Source organism: Passer domesticus, chromosome Z (assembly GCF_036417665.1).
Source record: "Passer domesticus isolate bPasDom1 chromosome Z, bPasDom1.hap1, whole genome shotgun sequence".
Lineage (NCBI taxonomy): Eukaryota > Metazoa > Chordata > Aves > Passeriformes > Passeridae > Passer > Passer domesticus.
The window spans coordinates 50364132-50382570 of NC_087512.1; the positions used below are offsets into that span (position 1 = coordinate 50364132).

The window sequence follows — 18439 nt, forward strand, 5'->3', positions numbered from 1 at the left end:
GCAAGGACAGGTCAGAAGGCAGCCAGGAAGCAAGGCTGGTGTGAAGTTGTTTCCAGCATGGATGAGCACATGGGCAGCAGACTTTAGAAACCACTTTTGTGATAGATGGAAGTGGAAAGGACTGGTGCTTCCACTTTCCTCCCCTCCAAGGGCAATCACTCCAGCTGCTCCCATCACACAGCAAAACAACCTTCTTCAGAAACCTGATAAATTCCTTTCAGAATCCTTTCTGCTGAAATAAAACCAGAAGCTTCCACAATTTCAAATCAAGTAGGTTAGATTTCAATATAGAAAAAGAAACAAACAAATAGACACTGAACTGCATGATTTTGGATGACTGGCTTTCCTTCATATCACCCAATTACAAAAAAAGTATGCTAAAAATGTTTATGAGTCGTAGCTGTGCTAACTCTGAAACAAATCCTTTGATGTGAGCAAATTTATTCAGGTGGAATTACAGGCACAATGTAAAAAACTCAGCAGCAAAGGAGAACCATTGTAGGAACAGTTATCACCTCATCAATCATTAAAAAGTGAGCCACTGTCCTGGAAAATTCAGCTCTTGTCTGTGAGGGTTTTTTCCTTCTTCCTGTGTTGTTGTGGGTTTTTTAAGGAGACAGTCTGAAATTCTGAATTCGGAACTGAAAAACAAAAATACACAATGGACTAGAAATTAATCTCTGCAGGCAATTGGCATGCAACTGCATGTCTTTGAGGGATCAGTTGCATTTGTTTAAAATTTCTAATGTCAAACTCCAGATGCTGCAAATAGAAGCACTGCATTCAGAGTTACTGAATTCATCTCCACTTAGACACTAAGTCTTTTACCCGCACTTTAACATGGTGAAAGACAACACAGTGACTAAAAACTGCATTTATTAGTATTTGAAAGTCCCTGTCAGTGCCAGAGCAGAAGTGCATGAACTGAAAGCATAGCTCCTGGGCTTTAAATTACTGTGTGATAACAATGAAGATTGCTCCTGTATATATTTGCAAGCATACAGCTCCTCATCAGAAAATGCGTTAGGAAGAAAATGTCACATCTGACACCACAGTCACATCCACTGCTCTAACAATGCAAGGGGATCACAGAATTATTTATGTGACATTAAGGCCCTTTTGCATTGCTGAAAGAATCCATGACAAGGACATGAAAAGGTCTATGTGTCTAGAGAAAATATTTATTAATCCATTGTCTCCATTTTAAGTTTTTGAACCTCCAGTTCTACCTATTTCTTATGTGGCTGAAATAATTTTGAATTTGCCTATTCTGTTTATATTGGGTGACTTTATTTTGTACCAAAAAAGGTCTTGCCTCAGCATTCTCAGACCACATTAAGCCAGGTTGGAGCTGGCTGGCTGAAACAGAGTGCCAGCTTGCTCTTCCATGCTGAAATGAACATAGTTCAGCAAAAACCAAACGAGAAAGAGAGAGATGATTGTACTGTTCTCCCTTCTAGGATATGGCATTGGTCTTCCCCCCAACTCTCCGCTCACCTCAAACATCTCTGACCTGATCAGCCAGTACAAATCCCATGGCTTCATGGATGTTCTGCATGACAAGTGGTACAAGGTTGTTCCCTGTGGAAAACGAAGCTTCGCCGTCACGGAGGTAAGTGATGAACTCGGGTCACCTAAGTGAGGCTTTGTGCAAGCTGACAATTATCTCCCCTCATTCCTAATGACATGCCCCCATGGCAGGGATGGGTGGCAGCTGAAGAGAAGGAGGAGGCTTCAAAGGCAAGAGCTGCTGACCCAGGCAGCAGTCAGGGCAGAGCAGGAGGAGCGCATCAGTGGGACTGTGCTGCTGAGTGAGGCACCAGGGAGCTCCTCTGGACACAAGCACGGCATGAAGAGGGCAATGAAAGTCCTGATCTAGTATATTTCATAGCAAACCTGTCTGATTCCGATTCCACTCAACTGCATGTGTATCACCATCCACAGAGAGAGGGAGAGCTCAGGACATCCTGAATTTTTAATACATGCTCACCACTTCCAAACATGGGTGGCAGCTACCTGTACCAAAGATTGGATTTCAGGCAAGAAATGGTCTGCTAAGACACCATGCCAAAAAGAGAGGGGAAGCAGGTCTCACTTCCTTGTAGATCTATGAGAAATGGAAGTAAATCTTCATGGATGTACATCCAAGTACCACATCAGAGGAGCTACGCCATTATTTATGAGAAAAAGATAACTCTTACCAGAATAGCAGTTTTTTCTCAAGTTCCCCAGACTGTCAAGTGAAAAAATAAGATAAAGTATGGAAGAATCAAAAGCACCAGCAATGTATGAAGCTTATAGCATATTCTTTTAGCTGAAGGTCTTCCAGGAGAGATAGGTTATGTATTCTCACAGGTACAAATCAGTTAGAACTCTGCTGTCCCCTTCTTAGGGTGCTCAGTCAAATGCTAGACACACATTGGTGTTCCTTGAGGAAGTGGCAGCATTCCCCCATCAAAGAGAAGCTCAGTTTCCTGGGCTGACTCCCACTTTTTAATGGTCGACTGCAAACCTCTGGCTGCTGACTAAATCACTAGAAAGTTAACATTTTTTAGAGATACAACAAAGCAAATCTTTATTTGGCATAAATACATAATAATGTATTTATTATACATTTTAACACATAATTTGTTGGGCTATTTCTGCATGTCTTACTACATTCCTTACTTTGTGTCAAGAGGAAATAAATTATATTTTAACATCAGACATTCATAGAAGAAAATTAAATTTATTTTTATGCAACTTACTAATTTTTTCTTTCTTTTCTTATGTGACTAATTCAACACAAGAAAGCAAACTTAAATGGAAGTGTGTATTCACTTCTCTTTTTGATTTAGCTTATCTGGAGATTGTATTATCATCTAAAAAGGAAATAATCTTTTTAAAATAGCAGTTCATCCAATGACTTCTTGCTACTCTACATTTTAACAAGTCTTTTGAATTAAATCTCAGGAAATTACAAAGTGGTAGTGTTATAAATTATCTCAAAGTTGCATAAAACTCAAAACTCTTACAGCAGAGAAAACTTACCTTCCTAATAATTCCCTAGTGATATGACAAAAGGAGCTTGCTCTGATCATGTCTTACCCTACAGCATTCATCTGGGGCTGTATGCACTTTATTCTTAGTCATAGAATAAATTCCAGTCAAAAGTACAATTTTAATTACTACTGGTTTACTCTCGGAACATATGGTTTCTTCTTCAAGTTTGTGGAGTGAGGTGCTTAGATCCCCTGGGAGAGGCATGAGATGACCCACTTGTCTGCAGAAGTATTAGAACCTGAGTAATACCTACCTATAAAAATTGTAAATAGATGTACATATATGGGGTTCCTTGTTCAAAATGTTATCAAGAGAGGTGCATGATCAACACAATATTCCTCAAGGCCTACCAAGAAAGGGAAAGGAAGTGGGGCAAAAATCTGCTCCAGTCTGAAAATAAAAGTCAGATTTTGCCCTGTGAATAGTTCCATGGAATTCCTTTGGGTTTTTTCCACTATTGAATAGGTTTTAACCACAGGATTTTAAGGGAGACCTTAAGCATGGGGTCACAGCTGGAGCTGTGACCATGTTTACACCATGTAAAGCATGTTGTGCTTTAATGTAATGAAGTCTTTTGAGTATAACCTCCATGTGAAGTCCAGAAAGAAGGGCAGGTGTAGCTGCTTCCAGGCTGGTTTTCTGACTATAGTCCTTATTCAGTCTTCAGCTGCACTAATTCAACAGGCACAACTGAGTTTTTGTTCAGAAACTAAAGTCCAACAAGTTGCTTCAGGTGTCTGAACTGAAGGACTCAGTTCATGGAGTGCAACTAGGCCAAGTGCCTGCACCTGGGTTGGGGGAATGCCAAGCCCTGATACAGGCAGGGCACAAATACAGGACAGATTAAGAGCAGCCCTGGGGAGAAGGATGTGGGGCCTTGGTGGATTAAAAGCTCAAGATGCCCTGGTGATGTGCTCTGGCAGCCCAGAAAGTCAAAGATGTCCTGGGCTGCATCACTAAAAGTGTGAGGGAGGTGATTGTGCACTTCTACTCACTCTGGTGAGACCCCAGCTGCAGAGCTGCTTCCAGCTCCAGGATTCTCAGCATAAGAAGGATGTGGCACTGTTGGAGGAAATCCAGAGGAGACCACAAAGGTGATCAGAGGGCCTCTGCTCTCTCACCCAGGCTGGGAGAGCTGGAGGTGTTCACCTGGAGACGAGAAGGCTCCAGAGAGACCTTAGAGGCCATTCCAGTGCCTAACTGGGATCCAGGGGAGCTGAAGAGGGACTTGGACAAGAGATGGAGTAAGAAGATAAGGGGAATGGCTTTAGACTGGAAGAGGTAGGTTGAGAGGAGATAAAAGGACAAATTCAAACATTTAGGTGGTGAGGCCCTGACAGAAGTTGCCTAGAAAAACTGTGGCTACCCCACCCCTGAAAGTGTCCAAGGCCAGGTGGGACAGGGCTTGGAGAAACATGGTCTGGTTGTTGGTATCCCTGCCCAGGGATTGAAACTAGATGGTCTGTAAAGTCTCTTCAAAACCACACTATTCTAGGATTCTGTGAATAAAAAGTCACTGAAAGGTCCTTATGCAATCAGAAAGTGTGCAGAAGCAGAATACTACTTGCAAGTCTGTGCCATTTGTGGGGTAAGCTCTGCTAAGTCCAGACCTTCATTTTCCTGAGTTGCCTCATTTTTAATGCATATCCCACATGCATCCCCTCTTCTTAATCCATTCCTTTTGGCCAGGAACTTACAGATTTTAGAATGTGTGATTTCTTAGTTGGGAGAAATTTACTAAACTTAACAGCGAAGCAGCAAACACTCACCAAAGTACAGGTTCTTCCCCACTGTTACAGCAAGAAGCATGGGAATTAGTCTTGGATTTACCTTAGTGTTGGTTTGTATAATTTACTCCTGTACCACCCAAAAATCTCTGTAACTTCATTCCCTGCACTCAGTCACAGTAGTGTTCTAGATTCACTGAAGACTGGACAATGTTCAACACAGAAGCAGATGATTCATTTTTTGAAAAAGTCTCAACTTCTCAGTGTGTAGTCATTCACATGGATTATATACCAAAGTGAGACCCAGCAATTGCCTTTTGACAGCAAGAGTAAGACTTTTTATTCCTCTATGTTGTTTTCATAGATTTGGTCTGTGACATGCTGCACCTGTTGACCAAGAGTAATCATGCCAAAATGGGAATATATGTAGGTGAAATACTGATCAGTATAGCCTTTAAATTGATGGGATATCCATCATTCCTTTTGGTCATTACCTCTTTAGCTGTGCCTGGTTCTTATCCACCTGCCACTCCTGCCCACTGACGTTTATTTTTCTATAGATTTTTTTGAGATCCATCTTCCTACTCACCATTTTTTACTTACACTGGGAAATTATATTTCCTGTGGCAGAACTCATTGCTAGCTCTTCCCATCTCTCTCTATCTGGCAGTGGATGAGCACTTTGCTTATTCTAAATCACATTTCAAAACAAAGTTGTCCTGGAAAGAAATTATTCAGCCTGGTGCTGGAAGGTTTCAGTGACTCTTCTAGCTGGTAAACCAATAAAGATGGTTTATTTTCTGATATTGCAGAGGTCAGAAGTGCTTGACTCTGCTGTTTTGTATCAACTTCTCCAGCAAAACCACTTACCCAAGGCATCTGACCCTGACCATCACCCACTGGATCATTTATGGAACGTGCACCTAGATCAGGCTTGGAAAGAGCACTGCAGTGAATTTCACTTTACCCTCTCCACTGCAGGTAATTGTGGGTGGCAGTGGCAGTTCTTGGTGAATGTTAGCCTCTAGCAATATTGCTGAAATACTCTTGGTTTAAAATTGTCATGTTTAAGTTTCAAAGGTATGCCTTTGTGGCCATATTGCTGAGCTCCCTACTGATGGTGGAACATGGTGCAGGAGGGATGAGGGATTGACAGAGTTATATTTGTACATGGTATCTGGGCATAATCAATGTAATCTGTTTTTATTTTGCATACAGTACACTCAGCTCTTCCTCTACCCTATTGTTATCCTCAGTGATGCCTCTTCAGAAGGAGCCAGGCTCTTGGGACTTGCCTTTCCATCTCATTAGCTCCACCCAAGCTCAGAATAGGCTGCAGAGAGAAGGTTTTTACAAAGATGGTGGAAAATCAGAAAGTGAGCAGAATGTTTCCCAGAGGAGTGGGGGATGTCCCATCCCTGAAAGTGTCCAACCATCCCTGGAGGTATCCAAGGCTCTGAGCAAGCTGTTCTAATTGAATATGGCCCTGATCATTGTGGGGCAGTTGGACCAGGTGGCCTTGAAAGATCCCTTTCAACTCAAACCAGTCCATGAGTCTGTGATTTTTGGGAACCAAAAATTTTGCAATTTTCTGCTCCTGGCTGCAAAGCAGCTCTGGAACTCAGCCAGCGGGGCAGCAGGCAGGGGTACCCCTGAAAGGAAAAATGCCTGTAGTCAGTGGGTTTGGCTGCTCAGGGCAGGCAGTGATGACCAGGGTAAAGTTTATCAACACAGTACAAAAAAGAAGAGCCCTTCCTGGTCCATGCTTTTGGAGAAGCTAATTAAGTGTGCACAATCTTTCACAGCTTTTTAGCTATGTTTTAAAAAATGGTACTCTGGACACTGTATCTTCTGTTTCACTTGAAAGGTTTGTATTTCTCCCTTTCATATTCATATTGGTCACAGAACAGCTGGAACTCTAGAACTTAGACTGATTTCCATGTTGACTGGCAGTTCAGTCAAATAACAAACAACACCTGGAAAAAAAATTATATATATTGCTGCATACCATTATCCCAGCTATCAATATCAAGAACTTGCTGATGCTTCACACAAATGGTATCTAACTTGACATTTAAAATAACAATATATGAAAGCACACAGACCCTTCCAGCCCAAACTGATCCTGACAGTGGTGATTCTGAGGAAAGCAAAGTGCTGTGAACCTCCTCCCAGTGCCTGAGGCACAGGTCCATGTAACAGTGGGGATTGGTTCCTGACCACAGCCTTCCATCTGATCCAGACCAGCCACACAGGAAAAAAAAAAATCCTTTCATCTTAGAATCATGGAATAATTTAGGTAGGCAAAGACCTCTACAATCAATGAGTCCAGCCATTAATGCAGCACTGCCAAGCCCACCACTAAACTGTGTCCCTAAGTGCCACATCTGTAGGTCTTTTAAATCCTCTTTTCATCTCCCATCAGTGGTGGGATCCATTGATGGCTGTTAGCTCTCAAGTTTCTGAAGGAACTTGCTCTGGTCTTTTGCCTGAATTGATGACCTTTGGCTTCAGCATCACTCAAGAGGCACAATCAGACAGTGCCTCATTCATCTTGCCATGATTTCACCCAGCTGTCATCCAGAAAATTGTGCCTTTCTGCTCTTTTTCCTAGTCCCCTTAAAGGTCAACCAATAGTTTTCTTTTTTGTTGCATCCATCACCTGACAACTCAACAGTGACTTTTCCAACCTTGAAGTTCTGGTTTATGTTTGTCCCTGGTGCACTGCAGGTGTCAAGGGAAGGCCATGCAGTCACTTACAGAAAGGAAACAAACTGCCCAGGGCTCATAAATAGCAGCTGCCCATCAGTCACCTTTCACAGCACCTTGTTGCCAGAGCATGAAAAACAAACACAAAGAACAGGGGAAAAAGGTTCTGCTGCACCAAAACACTTTTCTCAGTCTGCACATATACTGTCTGGGCAGGAGAGGTGGCTCCTGTCCATAGGAGGAACTGGGAATGTTTCCAAAAAGGGTCTCCCAAAGTGACAAATGTTGCATTGAAAAGGGGTCGTCTCAGTGTGGGAAGAGACAGTGGGTTCTGGACATGCACTATAGAAGAAAGTACTTTGCACAGCAGTCCTGCAGGAAGGAGATAATGAGTATTGACTCTGTCAACAGAGTCAGGAGAAGATATGTCCTGCAAATGAGTGAAAGATTTAGATTCATCCATTGAAACTGAAAACAAACAAAAGAACAAGGTGACTGTCTGAAGAGGTACTGACAGGGCTTGGAAAATTGATGAGTAGCAAATAAAACATTTATTACTAAACAGTGTTTTTCCAGCTCTGTGCAAAAGCCTTCACAACAAGCAGGGAAAGGAATGTGTCTTGCCAATATGAGACAGTATTTACAGTATCTTGAACTTGTCACTTGAAACTCTAAAGCCATGGTTATCAGTCTTTGCTAAGGATAATCCCCCTGAAGAGACTAAATATGTGTTATTTTTAAGCTGCTACTTCTTTGAGAGTACAGAAAGCCATAAGAATGAAAATCAAGCCTAAAAATAAGTCTCTCTGCATCTACAAAAAATGCCACAATATGGAGAGGGGGACTCGTTTTAATAACACTTAGCTGCCTAAATAAAAGCATCAGCATAAGTAGGATTTCACAAGCCTACTGACATGTGTAAATGAGTTTAGAATTCTATCCTACCCTTTGTATTCATTTATCCCTAGTAATTCCTTATCAGCAGAGGTGCTGCAAAAGTGAACTTCCAAACATCAGCAAACCTTTTTAAAATCCTTACAGAGAAAATGCAATCAAGAAAATACAGCTTATTATTATATTTAACACACACACTATACCGATATTTAGTACTTGGGCTCAGCAGTGTGTAGCATCAATATCTGCGGTGTGCTGTCAACTTGCAGATTATCCACAAGAATTTTTACAAGCTTCTAATCAATGAAAGTTGGACCACAGGAGTATTTGATGACTTATTCAGTGCAGCCAGGGAAAGTAAAGCATTTACAGTCTCCTGTAGTAGGAAGTAAAACAGGAGTTCTTCCCAGGAAAACAAATGCTGAAATCATTAAGTGCTGGTTTTGCCTCTGCTGCCTGCTCCAAACTGAACACAAATGTCAGACTGGCTTCTCTGCATCCCTTTGCTTCCATACAGGGTTAAAAAAAGAAAAAAGGCATATAACTAGAGTGGAAACAACAGGAAGTATTCAGATAGCAAGTGTATATATGGGTTGATAAATTGGAAAAGTGTCTTCAAGGATGTATTGTTAAAAAACACACATGTCTTCTCTTGTATGTGTAGATGTCTAGAAAATGCCAATTTCCCAATTTGCCAGTGGGAAACAACTTGGAGGCTGTTGCAACTGTTATGCTTAGCACCCATTAGCAGTAATTATCACAGGATTGACTACACTGCTTATTACTCCAGAACCATTATATGGCCATAACTGAGTTCATTCTCCTAAAATGCAGGGAACTACCTCCTGGATTTATGATTACAAGCAAGGACTGTATTTTTATCCTAGCTTAATACAGAATACACCACACAGTGGGCTTTTATTCCTTAAAAAAATAAATAAAAGGAAACAAAAATAAGTTATTGCAGTAGAGAAATCCATCAGTTTGTTTTCTGTTGCCACTCCTGACCCACACACCCACCCCCCTGGCCCCTACCCCTTGAGCAGAGAGGAAAGCAGTAAGGCAGAGAAACCTTTTCTTTCCTGCTCTTTCCATGTATAGTCTATGTATGCACCTAAAAATGCATAAAAGAGCAACAAAATAAGTATTAGAGCTTGCTCCTCTAATGAGAGGAGCCTCTATTAGAGGTTGAAAATGAAAGGTGCCTCCATTAAAGGGTTTCCTTTACTATTTAATGTGTGTCTCTACAATAAGTACAGGCAGCTGATAAATAGCCATTTTACAATGGTTTGTGAATGTGCTGATACTGCTATGTATAATCACTCCATACACTCCACACTGTGTTAATTATTTCTCCCCTACGTTGTTTTCCCCCTTAATTTAGTCTTAAAAATTTCCTTCTACAGTGCAGCCTTTATCGTGCAGCTCTTCCAATGTATTACCTTCTTCATTGCTAGTTGAAATATTATTGATGCTTTTTTTTGGCACTTCCTTTGTTGGGAAAAGATATCTTGTTTGGGACAATTTCAAAAGCCATCCATTACAGGTGAAAAACCCATCTGGGATGACAGTGCTGGAATTTCTTTCACCTGCTTTCAGGGAAGGCAGAAAACAATTCTGCAGAGCTGACAGGACAGGGAGCCAGACCCTCATCAGCATAAATCAGAGAGGTTTTGCTGAAGATGAGGGAGGTATTTTTCATGTAAGGAGCTGGCCAAGTGTACTTTCTGCAGCAGTGCTGGAGTGGCACCAAACACTGACCGCAGGCATTAAGGAACCACCACTGCAATAGTGCTTTTTATTACTGTTTTGATTTAGCTAGGGTTTCGTGATATTACCTTAAACCTAGTTCCCATGGCAAGAACCACCCATAGGCTGTTACTCTCTGTGACATACAAGAGCTGGAGCCTGGGAACATCGGTAGATAAGTGTATTCATCACTCAGATGACTGAGCAAACACATAACCTTTTAATTATTGTTCTGCTTGTTCTCATGTTTACTGTTAGCTCTGCATCTCTCAGTTGCTGCATACTTGCCTTTGAACACCCTTTCTGGGAAGGGAGTGATTTGCATTAGAGTTTCCTGGAGAACTGGCAAAAGCACCTTTCACCAGCATGTTCAACGATTTGGGATAGCGGGTTTTTTGCTTCTTACTGAAAATTACAGATGTGTCAAATTAAAAGATGGGCCATACTGAGGCCTTATCTCTGAGGCCTCTGAGAAAAAGACCTCATTCTTATTTTATTCTACCTGGATTAAAAGTTGGGCTTCACTGCCAGACCTACAGTCAAAAACTTTGGTGCTTGAACAGTGTAAAGCATTACCATCTGTAATCTCTGTGTCACCCTCCTTTGTCCCTAACTGAAAGGACAAACTATGAGACAGCAGGCCAGTAAGAAATTGTGATGTGGAGAGGCAAGTTTTGCCTTGAGGTTGAATTGATGCAGTTTCCATATAAAAAAAACCCTTGTGCCAAAACTCTGACACACTTCTACCCCAGAGCCACTTTGCAATGGCTTTCTTAAAGTTTCCAGGCTGCAGTTTCTTTAGAAATTGCTTTTACACCTCCATTAGACCCTTCAACACCCTTGAAGTGTTTATTCACTGGTACAAAAAATTATCATCTTGAAAGTTCTGCTGGGTGTCCTTTGGGGCAAGGAGGTTGATTTTGGCAGAGGATCCCCAAAAAAGAGTCCATTGCCAGTGCCAGCATAGAAAAGTTCACACTATGCTAGATTGCTGAAGCTCTTTTCTTGTAAAAAAAAACATGAATGCTATCTCATACCATTGTATTCTAAAGAGCAGAAGTAAGCAAACCAGAAATCAAATATGCAAACCAGAAGAGAGAAATACAGCTCACAGTCACACAACCAAAGTACACTGAGGGACTTTCAAGCCCTCATCTTCAGTGGACTCATCAGTTATGAACTCTGTGGCTTAAAATTACTTTAGAACAAGATTTCACAAATATTCTGTGATGTACCTTTGCACTAATTTGTTTCTTTTTCCAACGTATGGAAATACTCATAATAAAGCACAATCACCACCCCCAACCCGTGGAGCAGATGAACACAAGGAACACAACAGGTCCAGGGTAGCACCATCACACAACAGCAGGTGACACACAACTCTTCCCAAACTCTGCTCCTCTTTTTTTTTTTTAATTTACTTGGTGAGTAACATTGTTTAATAGAAAGACATAACTGGATTTTATATTCCTATGGAAATACTTCCATAGTAATCTGTGGCCAGTAATTTTTCAAAAGGGTTTTTAGTGATTTATAAACTTAGATATGAAGGCCTGACAATAAAGGTACTACATGTATACCTCACCCACACATTGCAGTGCAGGTATTAGTGGTACAGATTTCTGCTCTACACACTTTCTTGGTGTTCAAACATGATTAATGCCAATAAGACAAATTAATTAAAGGCTTCCTATCCTACATGAAAAGGGTGGGTTGGCAGAAAAAGCTGTGAGTGTTCCTGTTTTCCATAGTTGCAGTCAGAGTTCCTAACAAAGACAGTTTCAGTGTTGTTAATGTAGGGAGTGGAGGGGTGCCATGTTTGTGCTACTTATTTCATATTTTCTCCATGACCCTCCATCAAGGGTAAAGCACAAAAAGGGAAAGTTCACAATCAATTCCCTGAAAATATGAACACTCATACAACAGTACCTCACTGCTGATGAAGGACTTGCTTTGCAGTTCATTGACTACATTCTATCAAGCAGTACTTGCTTTTACAATTGCAAAGACACTGCAAACACCGTATTCGTGTACATGTTTAACACTTCACCCCATTAGGGGAATGGCTCAAATTCCCTGGTATTTGGCTGATTCTCTTCCTAGGACAGATCCTTTGCTCTGACTCATCACCAAGCAGCACGGAAAGGCTTTGCTGTGAACTCTATCCATAATATTCTGCATTGTTTCACCACTCTGTATTCAGTCGGACCACATTTCCACATGAGAAAACAAAGCATCTGCTTCAGCACACTAACAATGTCCTGCCTTAACTTTCCCTTTTGATTTTATTCACAGACACTGCAGATGGGGATAAAGCATTTCTCAGGGCTCTTTGTGATGTTATGCGTTGGCTTTGGTTTGTCCATTCTCACCACTATTGGGGAACACATAGTGTACAGACTGGTCCTGCCACGAATCAAGAAGAAATCCAAGATGAAGTACTGGCTCCATACCAGTCAGGTATGTGTTCTGACAGGACCCTGTGAAAGTTGTGTGGCTGACTAAGAAAGCCTGGACAAGAACTAGGTATGAAATGTTGTAAGAGCACTGATGGCATCTGTATGGTGACAGCAGCTTCTGGAACTTGAAGAGGCTGACCTAAGGATGGAATGGGAAGCACAGAGGAAATTATTTAAATATTCAGTTGCAAAGCTTACAGAGAGAGCCTTCTATTTGCACTTGTAGCCTCATAGCTGAGCTCTTTTAGATGATGGAAGCAACAGTGTTGTTATCCTCAGCTGGCAAACCAGAACATTTTATCTTGCTCTTACAGGTTCCCAAACCTGTGAGGCATGCAGGAAATGCTGGGTAACCTCCCTCATTATTCTAGAGAAACTATTGAGACAGAATTGCTCTGGGTGTTTGCTCTAAAGGAAGAAGTTACTTTACAGCAAAAGGCACAAAAGGGAAGGACTTCCATTGCTTTAAAGCAGCACAGTGGAAGAAATCTTTTAAAACTAATTTAACACCAAGGATTTTTCCCAAACTATTAATCAACCTTTCAGCTTACCCTCTTTGGGAAAGTACAGGAAAATAAATCTGTTGTAATGACAAAGCACAGACAATTGCTTGTATCCTTCAATGTGCAAAATAATTTATGCTCAAGTCCATCAGACAAAGCCCAAATTACCTATTTTTGGAGCCATTTTTAATCTTACTTTTACTAATTTATACTCCTCTTTTTCCTCTAGAGATTACATCGTGCTCTGAACAGTTCATTTATTGAGGAAAAACATCAGCCTAAGAAAAAACGAGTAGAAAAGAGGTAGGAAGTTCTCCATGCCTTAAAACACAAACTATAAAAATTACTTTGAAATTAAGTGCTTTCTGTTTGGACATATAGTTATGCCCAAAGGTAATAGAATTAAAAAAAAAAAAAAAGGAAACAAGATAAAAGTGACGAATGTGGGAGGCAGAAATTAATTATTTTTTCTAGTATTAAATCTAGAAATCTTGTTCTTTCATGATTTTGTATACAGCTAATAAAAAACCTCCCATTCCAAAGAGAGGCTTTGCAGTTGAAGTCCACTGCCCTTGTGTTTAGGGAATGAAGTTTAGGGAATGAATGACTCCTGTGCCAAAGCACTGGCTGGTAACCAGGGCTCTGAGAGGCAGAGCCTTTAGATGGAAAGACAGATCAGGTACTCACATGCCTGAAACTCCTTCAGCTCTCCTCTTTTGTAGAATGAGAAATAAGAAAGGTGAGGAGAGGCAAATGCAGTCCTTTGAAAAAATATTGTCTAACAAGTCCTGAGAGAGAAAAAAGTTGGTAACAACTTGGCCTTGTTTTCATAGCATGTGTCTTCTGCAGAGGAGAAAATAGGATGTACAGGAACATCCTGGAACACAAAGCATTGCATGGAACTGTGCACATGCTCAGCAACTCAACCCTACTGGTGCACTTTGTAAGGACACAGACAGCAGCACTGCTGTTCTACAGAGAAGTTCAGGCGCAGAGTATAGAATACAAAAAGTATTTCAGAAAATTACTGGATGTTTGGCCTGACTGAAACTTACAGATGTTAATGTATGTTGTGTTTCTTTGAAATTCCTCTGCTAAAGGCAGCAAATATAAATGAGTAAGCATCTCTAAGCTCCTAGGCTGCCTTTATATACACAAGTGTCTAAAAATGCCTGCAATTCATCTCCTCTGTTCATCTTATCAAAGAACACCATGTATGGAGCCTCCTTGCACACAGCCACTCCTGGCTTTTGATCTGTGTGCAGCAGAAGAGGCCATGAATGCTGCAAAATGTTTCCTCATGCTGCACCCTCCTTGCTGGATGGAACAGGAGGAGATGGTGCATAAGCCCCCCAGACAATGGCTTAGAAAAAGATCCATGCAAATAATCTTCCAACTTGGGAGAGTGAAGATGTACAGCACTCCAAAACCTTCTGCCCACACAGCAGTCAGCCCCGGCTGTGTGCATGCACACCCACCCACTGTCCTTGCTCTTCTCAGCATCTTGGGGCTGCTGCTCGCACAGAATTGGGATGAATTTAACTCGACAGAGCCACGAGTGGGATGTCCAGCTTGTCATGAACACTCATGAGGCAAGGCACTGACACCTTGTGAAGGCTGACCTAGAACAGAGACTAGATGGAGCTAAAGAATAAAGTAGGTATTTATTAAGAGGCCTCAAATAGACCCACCTTGGGCAGCACAACCCAAAATGGCCACAAAAATGGATGACAGGTCACAGGGTCTCACACTTTTATAAGTTTTGGTCCACTAGCATATTGGAGCTAATTGTCCAATTACAGCTTTAGCCTATGAAGTCCCATCCTTCTTGGTTTTCTCTCTTTGGTCTACCGTTATTTATGCTCTTGGGCCTGAGATCTGGATCAGCTGTCCTTGGTCCCCAGCTAGAGAAGGAATTGTTTTGTTTACATATTCTGTGAAGAGAGCTTACTATCCTCTAATATGAAGCATAGACTTACACACTAAAGCAGAATAGAATCTGAAAAAACATAAAAGCTAAAACCTGAGGCATCAGCGCAACACAGAGCTCTCAAATCACATTATCACATGTGCTTTCATTCCTGCTGGGTCCTGAGGAACTCTTAGAAGCACCAAAGATACAGAAAAGAGGTGGGAAAAATTGGCATCATGCTACTGCTGGTGTCCTCATGGAGGAAAATCTGTTGGGTTTCTTAAGGTCATCAAAAGCTACAAAAGCTGCTCAGCATCGGAAACCCAGTTGTGAATGGTTTTACTGACCTGGTGAAACTGGAGTGCTAACTATGCAATTGTTAAAATCAACTGCCCAGACCCAGAATGAACCTGCAGGGCTTGGATAAACATCATTGGTGTGTGTCTCCCAGAGCACAAGCAGCTCCCCAACAAGACTTCAAGGCTGAAGGAGAAAGCTTCCCCCTCCAGCTCTCCACAGTAGCTCTAGGAAGTCTCTTTCCTTCTCCGTGAGAGCAAATGCCCACGTCAGGGCAGAGTAGTTACACGCTAAGCACTAACACTGTACTAAACTTGCACATTGAAACCACAAAAGCTTTCAGAGGCTTTGAAGGACTCAGATTTTCCTGAGCTGCAGCTGAGTAATTTCATAACTGAAAAATGTTTTGGGGAGGATTACATTCATTACATAGCTTCTGCTATGGTTAAATCACAAAAATTTGGTTATTTACATTCATGATTTGTGCTTTGCAAGAAAACATAATTCCAGGGATAAAAGAATAATATTTCTATGTAACATGTAACAGCAGACAGGGGAAGTCTGCACACACACAAGAGCAGGCTCTGATGTGGTGTTAACTCTCCTCTCTCTATTCAGGGCCCATGTGGGGAATAGCCAGCAAGCGGTGTGGAACACAGCCAGCCTGGGCAACTGCCACCGAAAAAAATACATCTGCACTGATGAGGGGCAAAATGAGGTGACAATCCATCAGCACCAGGACATCTCCCTGCCACAGGGGAGGAGAGAGACTCCGCCTTCCTTAACCACCAACGGGAAAGCAGAGTCCCTCAACACTGCGAGGACCTCAGTGCTGCAAGAGCTGACAGAGCTGGAGAAGCAGATCGAAATCATCAAGCAGGAGCTGCAACTTGCCATGGACAGGAAATCAGAGCTGGAAGAGTATGCACAGACAAACAGAACTGCAGAGCCCTAGGCCAGCATATCTGTGCCCTTCCCCTTTTCTTCCTTTCTCCCCTTCCTGTGTAAAATTTGTAACACACTTTTGTAATGCCAGAAAGGGGTGCAAAAATAAACCAGGCAATAAGCTGTTCCGGAGAGCAGAATTGCAGCAGCCCACAGCCACTGCCACCCTCCTGAGTTCCCCTCCTTTCACAGCAAGTTTCTTATTCTCCTGGAAAACACCAGCCATTCCCAAGGGACTGGAGAGACAAGGAGCATCCCAATGAGAGTTCCTCGTTTCTCCACTTGACAATACAGTGAGGTTTCACTTTTTTAGCCCTTTCTGTGCATTAATTAAAAAAAAAAAAAAAGATACAGAAAAAAGGTTTAAACTGTTCACTGGCGTATGTCCCTTTGTTGGTACATTTTTTGTTGTGTTCTGTGTGGGTCTAGTCTCTGTTCATGTGAAGGCTCCTCATGGATGCCTCTTTAGGCAGGTGCTGTTCTGTGTTGGTAGTCCCTTCCCTCCTGGCACAGGCTCACAAGACAAATTCCTAATGTCAAACCCACCACACACCATTCCCTCAGCTCTGTCAGCACAAATTGGAGGTGTGGCTGCTCTGAGGCTGTGGTGAAGGAACTCACCCAGCTTAAAATAACTTGGCAAAAACCAAACCACCAGTTCTGTCTGCCTGTGAGCCTAGGCTGGGCTTCCACTCCCTCCCAGGGAGAAGCTGTGCAAATACTGCACTGACAGGTGAAGGGATGGATTCACAGTGGCACAGGACAAGGATGAGAAGGGAGAGGGGGCACTACTGTAAATCAGTATTTACCTCAAAAAGTGAAATATTTGCTAGTGTGAAACGACTCCCTTAATATTGTCTGTCTTACGATGACAATAAGGTCCTTTCTCAAAGATGAGCTGACTAAAGGGGCTCTGGACCATGATTTATTCAGATATCAAAGTCCCATCAATACCAAAAGCAGTCACCAAAACCACTCTGTGGATGAAGAATGAGAATTGTGGTTTCTGAGGCAATGTACTGAATGGAGCTTGCTCCCTTCTGGGTGATGAGGGGAAGGAAGGGTAAGCTGTTCAGCATCTGAATAAACACTGCATCAACCTAACTGACTGTGTTTTTTAAATAGGGTTTCTACCAATTTTTAAAAACCATTTCCCAACACATTCTGTATTACAGAGAAAAAGAAAGTTTGTAACATTGACTCTTAACTCTGGTCTCCCAGATAAGTCACCAAAGTAATTTTTACCCTCCCTGTATCTCCAGTCACCTGCAGAAATGTTGCCCAGGGTGTTCTTGTTAGGTGAAGTTCAAAGGCTGCAGGTAGATTGAGGAAGGCATTCTACCTATTTGCATCTCTAACCTTTGAAAAGTCCTTGTATATTAAAACCTCTGTGTCAGTGCTAAAAGCTGATCACAGTGAGACCTGGACTAATTGGCCTCAAGACCTGATTGTCTGTTCCCTACTGAGGACTTGTTCTCTGCTTTTGTGTGTCTGCTCCTTCCAATGCTGTAACAAAGGGGAGAGAAATTAGGACATAAAACTGGGAAGTGGGATCCACAGGCCTGCACCTTGGTAGGTCTAATAGATCTGGGATGTCCCCACATTCCTGACAAACTCGATGGACCCTTACCCATTCAGGTTACTTTTGTTGCCTTCCTTTCCCCTCCCTCCCCCCTTTAGATAATCAAATTTCTAGAAAGAGCTTTTTCTTTGTGTAGCAGCTGGTACCTCATGACCTCCAACATCACTTGTTTAGAACAGATGAATATTGCTCTTTTCATTAAAACACTAGGAAAGAAGTATTTCAGTCCAATTTTGTAAGTACTTTTATCAAGGCTTTTATGCCCTTATCTCTACACACATGAGCCCAGAAGCAGATTTTTAAAAAAAACTGAAAATGTTAATCATATCTTAAACAAAAATGTTTTGCACACCAAATCCTTCAACAAATCTGACTTCATTTAAAAGCAAAAATATAAATAGAAAAATGTCAACCACCTAGTAACTACTGTTAAGCAAGTGTTATTTCTGGTGGTTGTCTGAGAAGCTTCTTCCTTATCAAATGCAGAATAGGGATTGCTCTGAACTACTGCACCACCAACTGTGCCTTTTCAGAAAAGACTGAAATTACTGCTGCCCAACAGAGACATATTTTGGCATGTTATTTTCCTGTTCAGCTACTGCTCCAGCCTGATCCCCTGG

The 18439-nt window shown here is 41.8% G+C and overlaps 1 protein-coding gene across 3 annotated transcripts in view; it reads left to right on the forward strand.

Annotated features, from left to right (window-relative positions):
* The window catches only part of GRIN3A (glutamate ionotropic receptor NMDA type subunit 3A), a 67385-nt gene extending 50044 nt beyond the window's left edge, over window positions 1-17341 (forward strand). Inside the window, exons 6-10 of one of the 3 annotated variants that reach the window (XM_064402989.1) lie at window positions 1461-1612; window positions 5582-5750; window positions 12417-12581; window positions 13313-13386; window positions 15911-17341. In XM_064402989.1, the coding sequence (XP_064259059.1) occupies window positions 1461-1612; window positions 5582-5750; window positions 12417-12581; window positions 13313-13347 (521 nt within the window). In that variant the 3' untranslated portion in view covers window positions 13348-13386; window positions 15911-17341. The remainder of the gene's footprint in view (window positions 1-1460; window positions 1613-5581; window positions 5751-12416; window positions 12582-13312; window positions 13387-15910) is intronic. The other 2 variants (XM_064402990.1, XM_064402988.1) reach the window with 2 other exon arrangements.
* Window positions 17342-18439: the final 1098 nt, after the last annotated feature.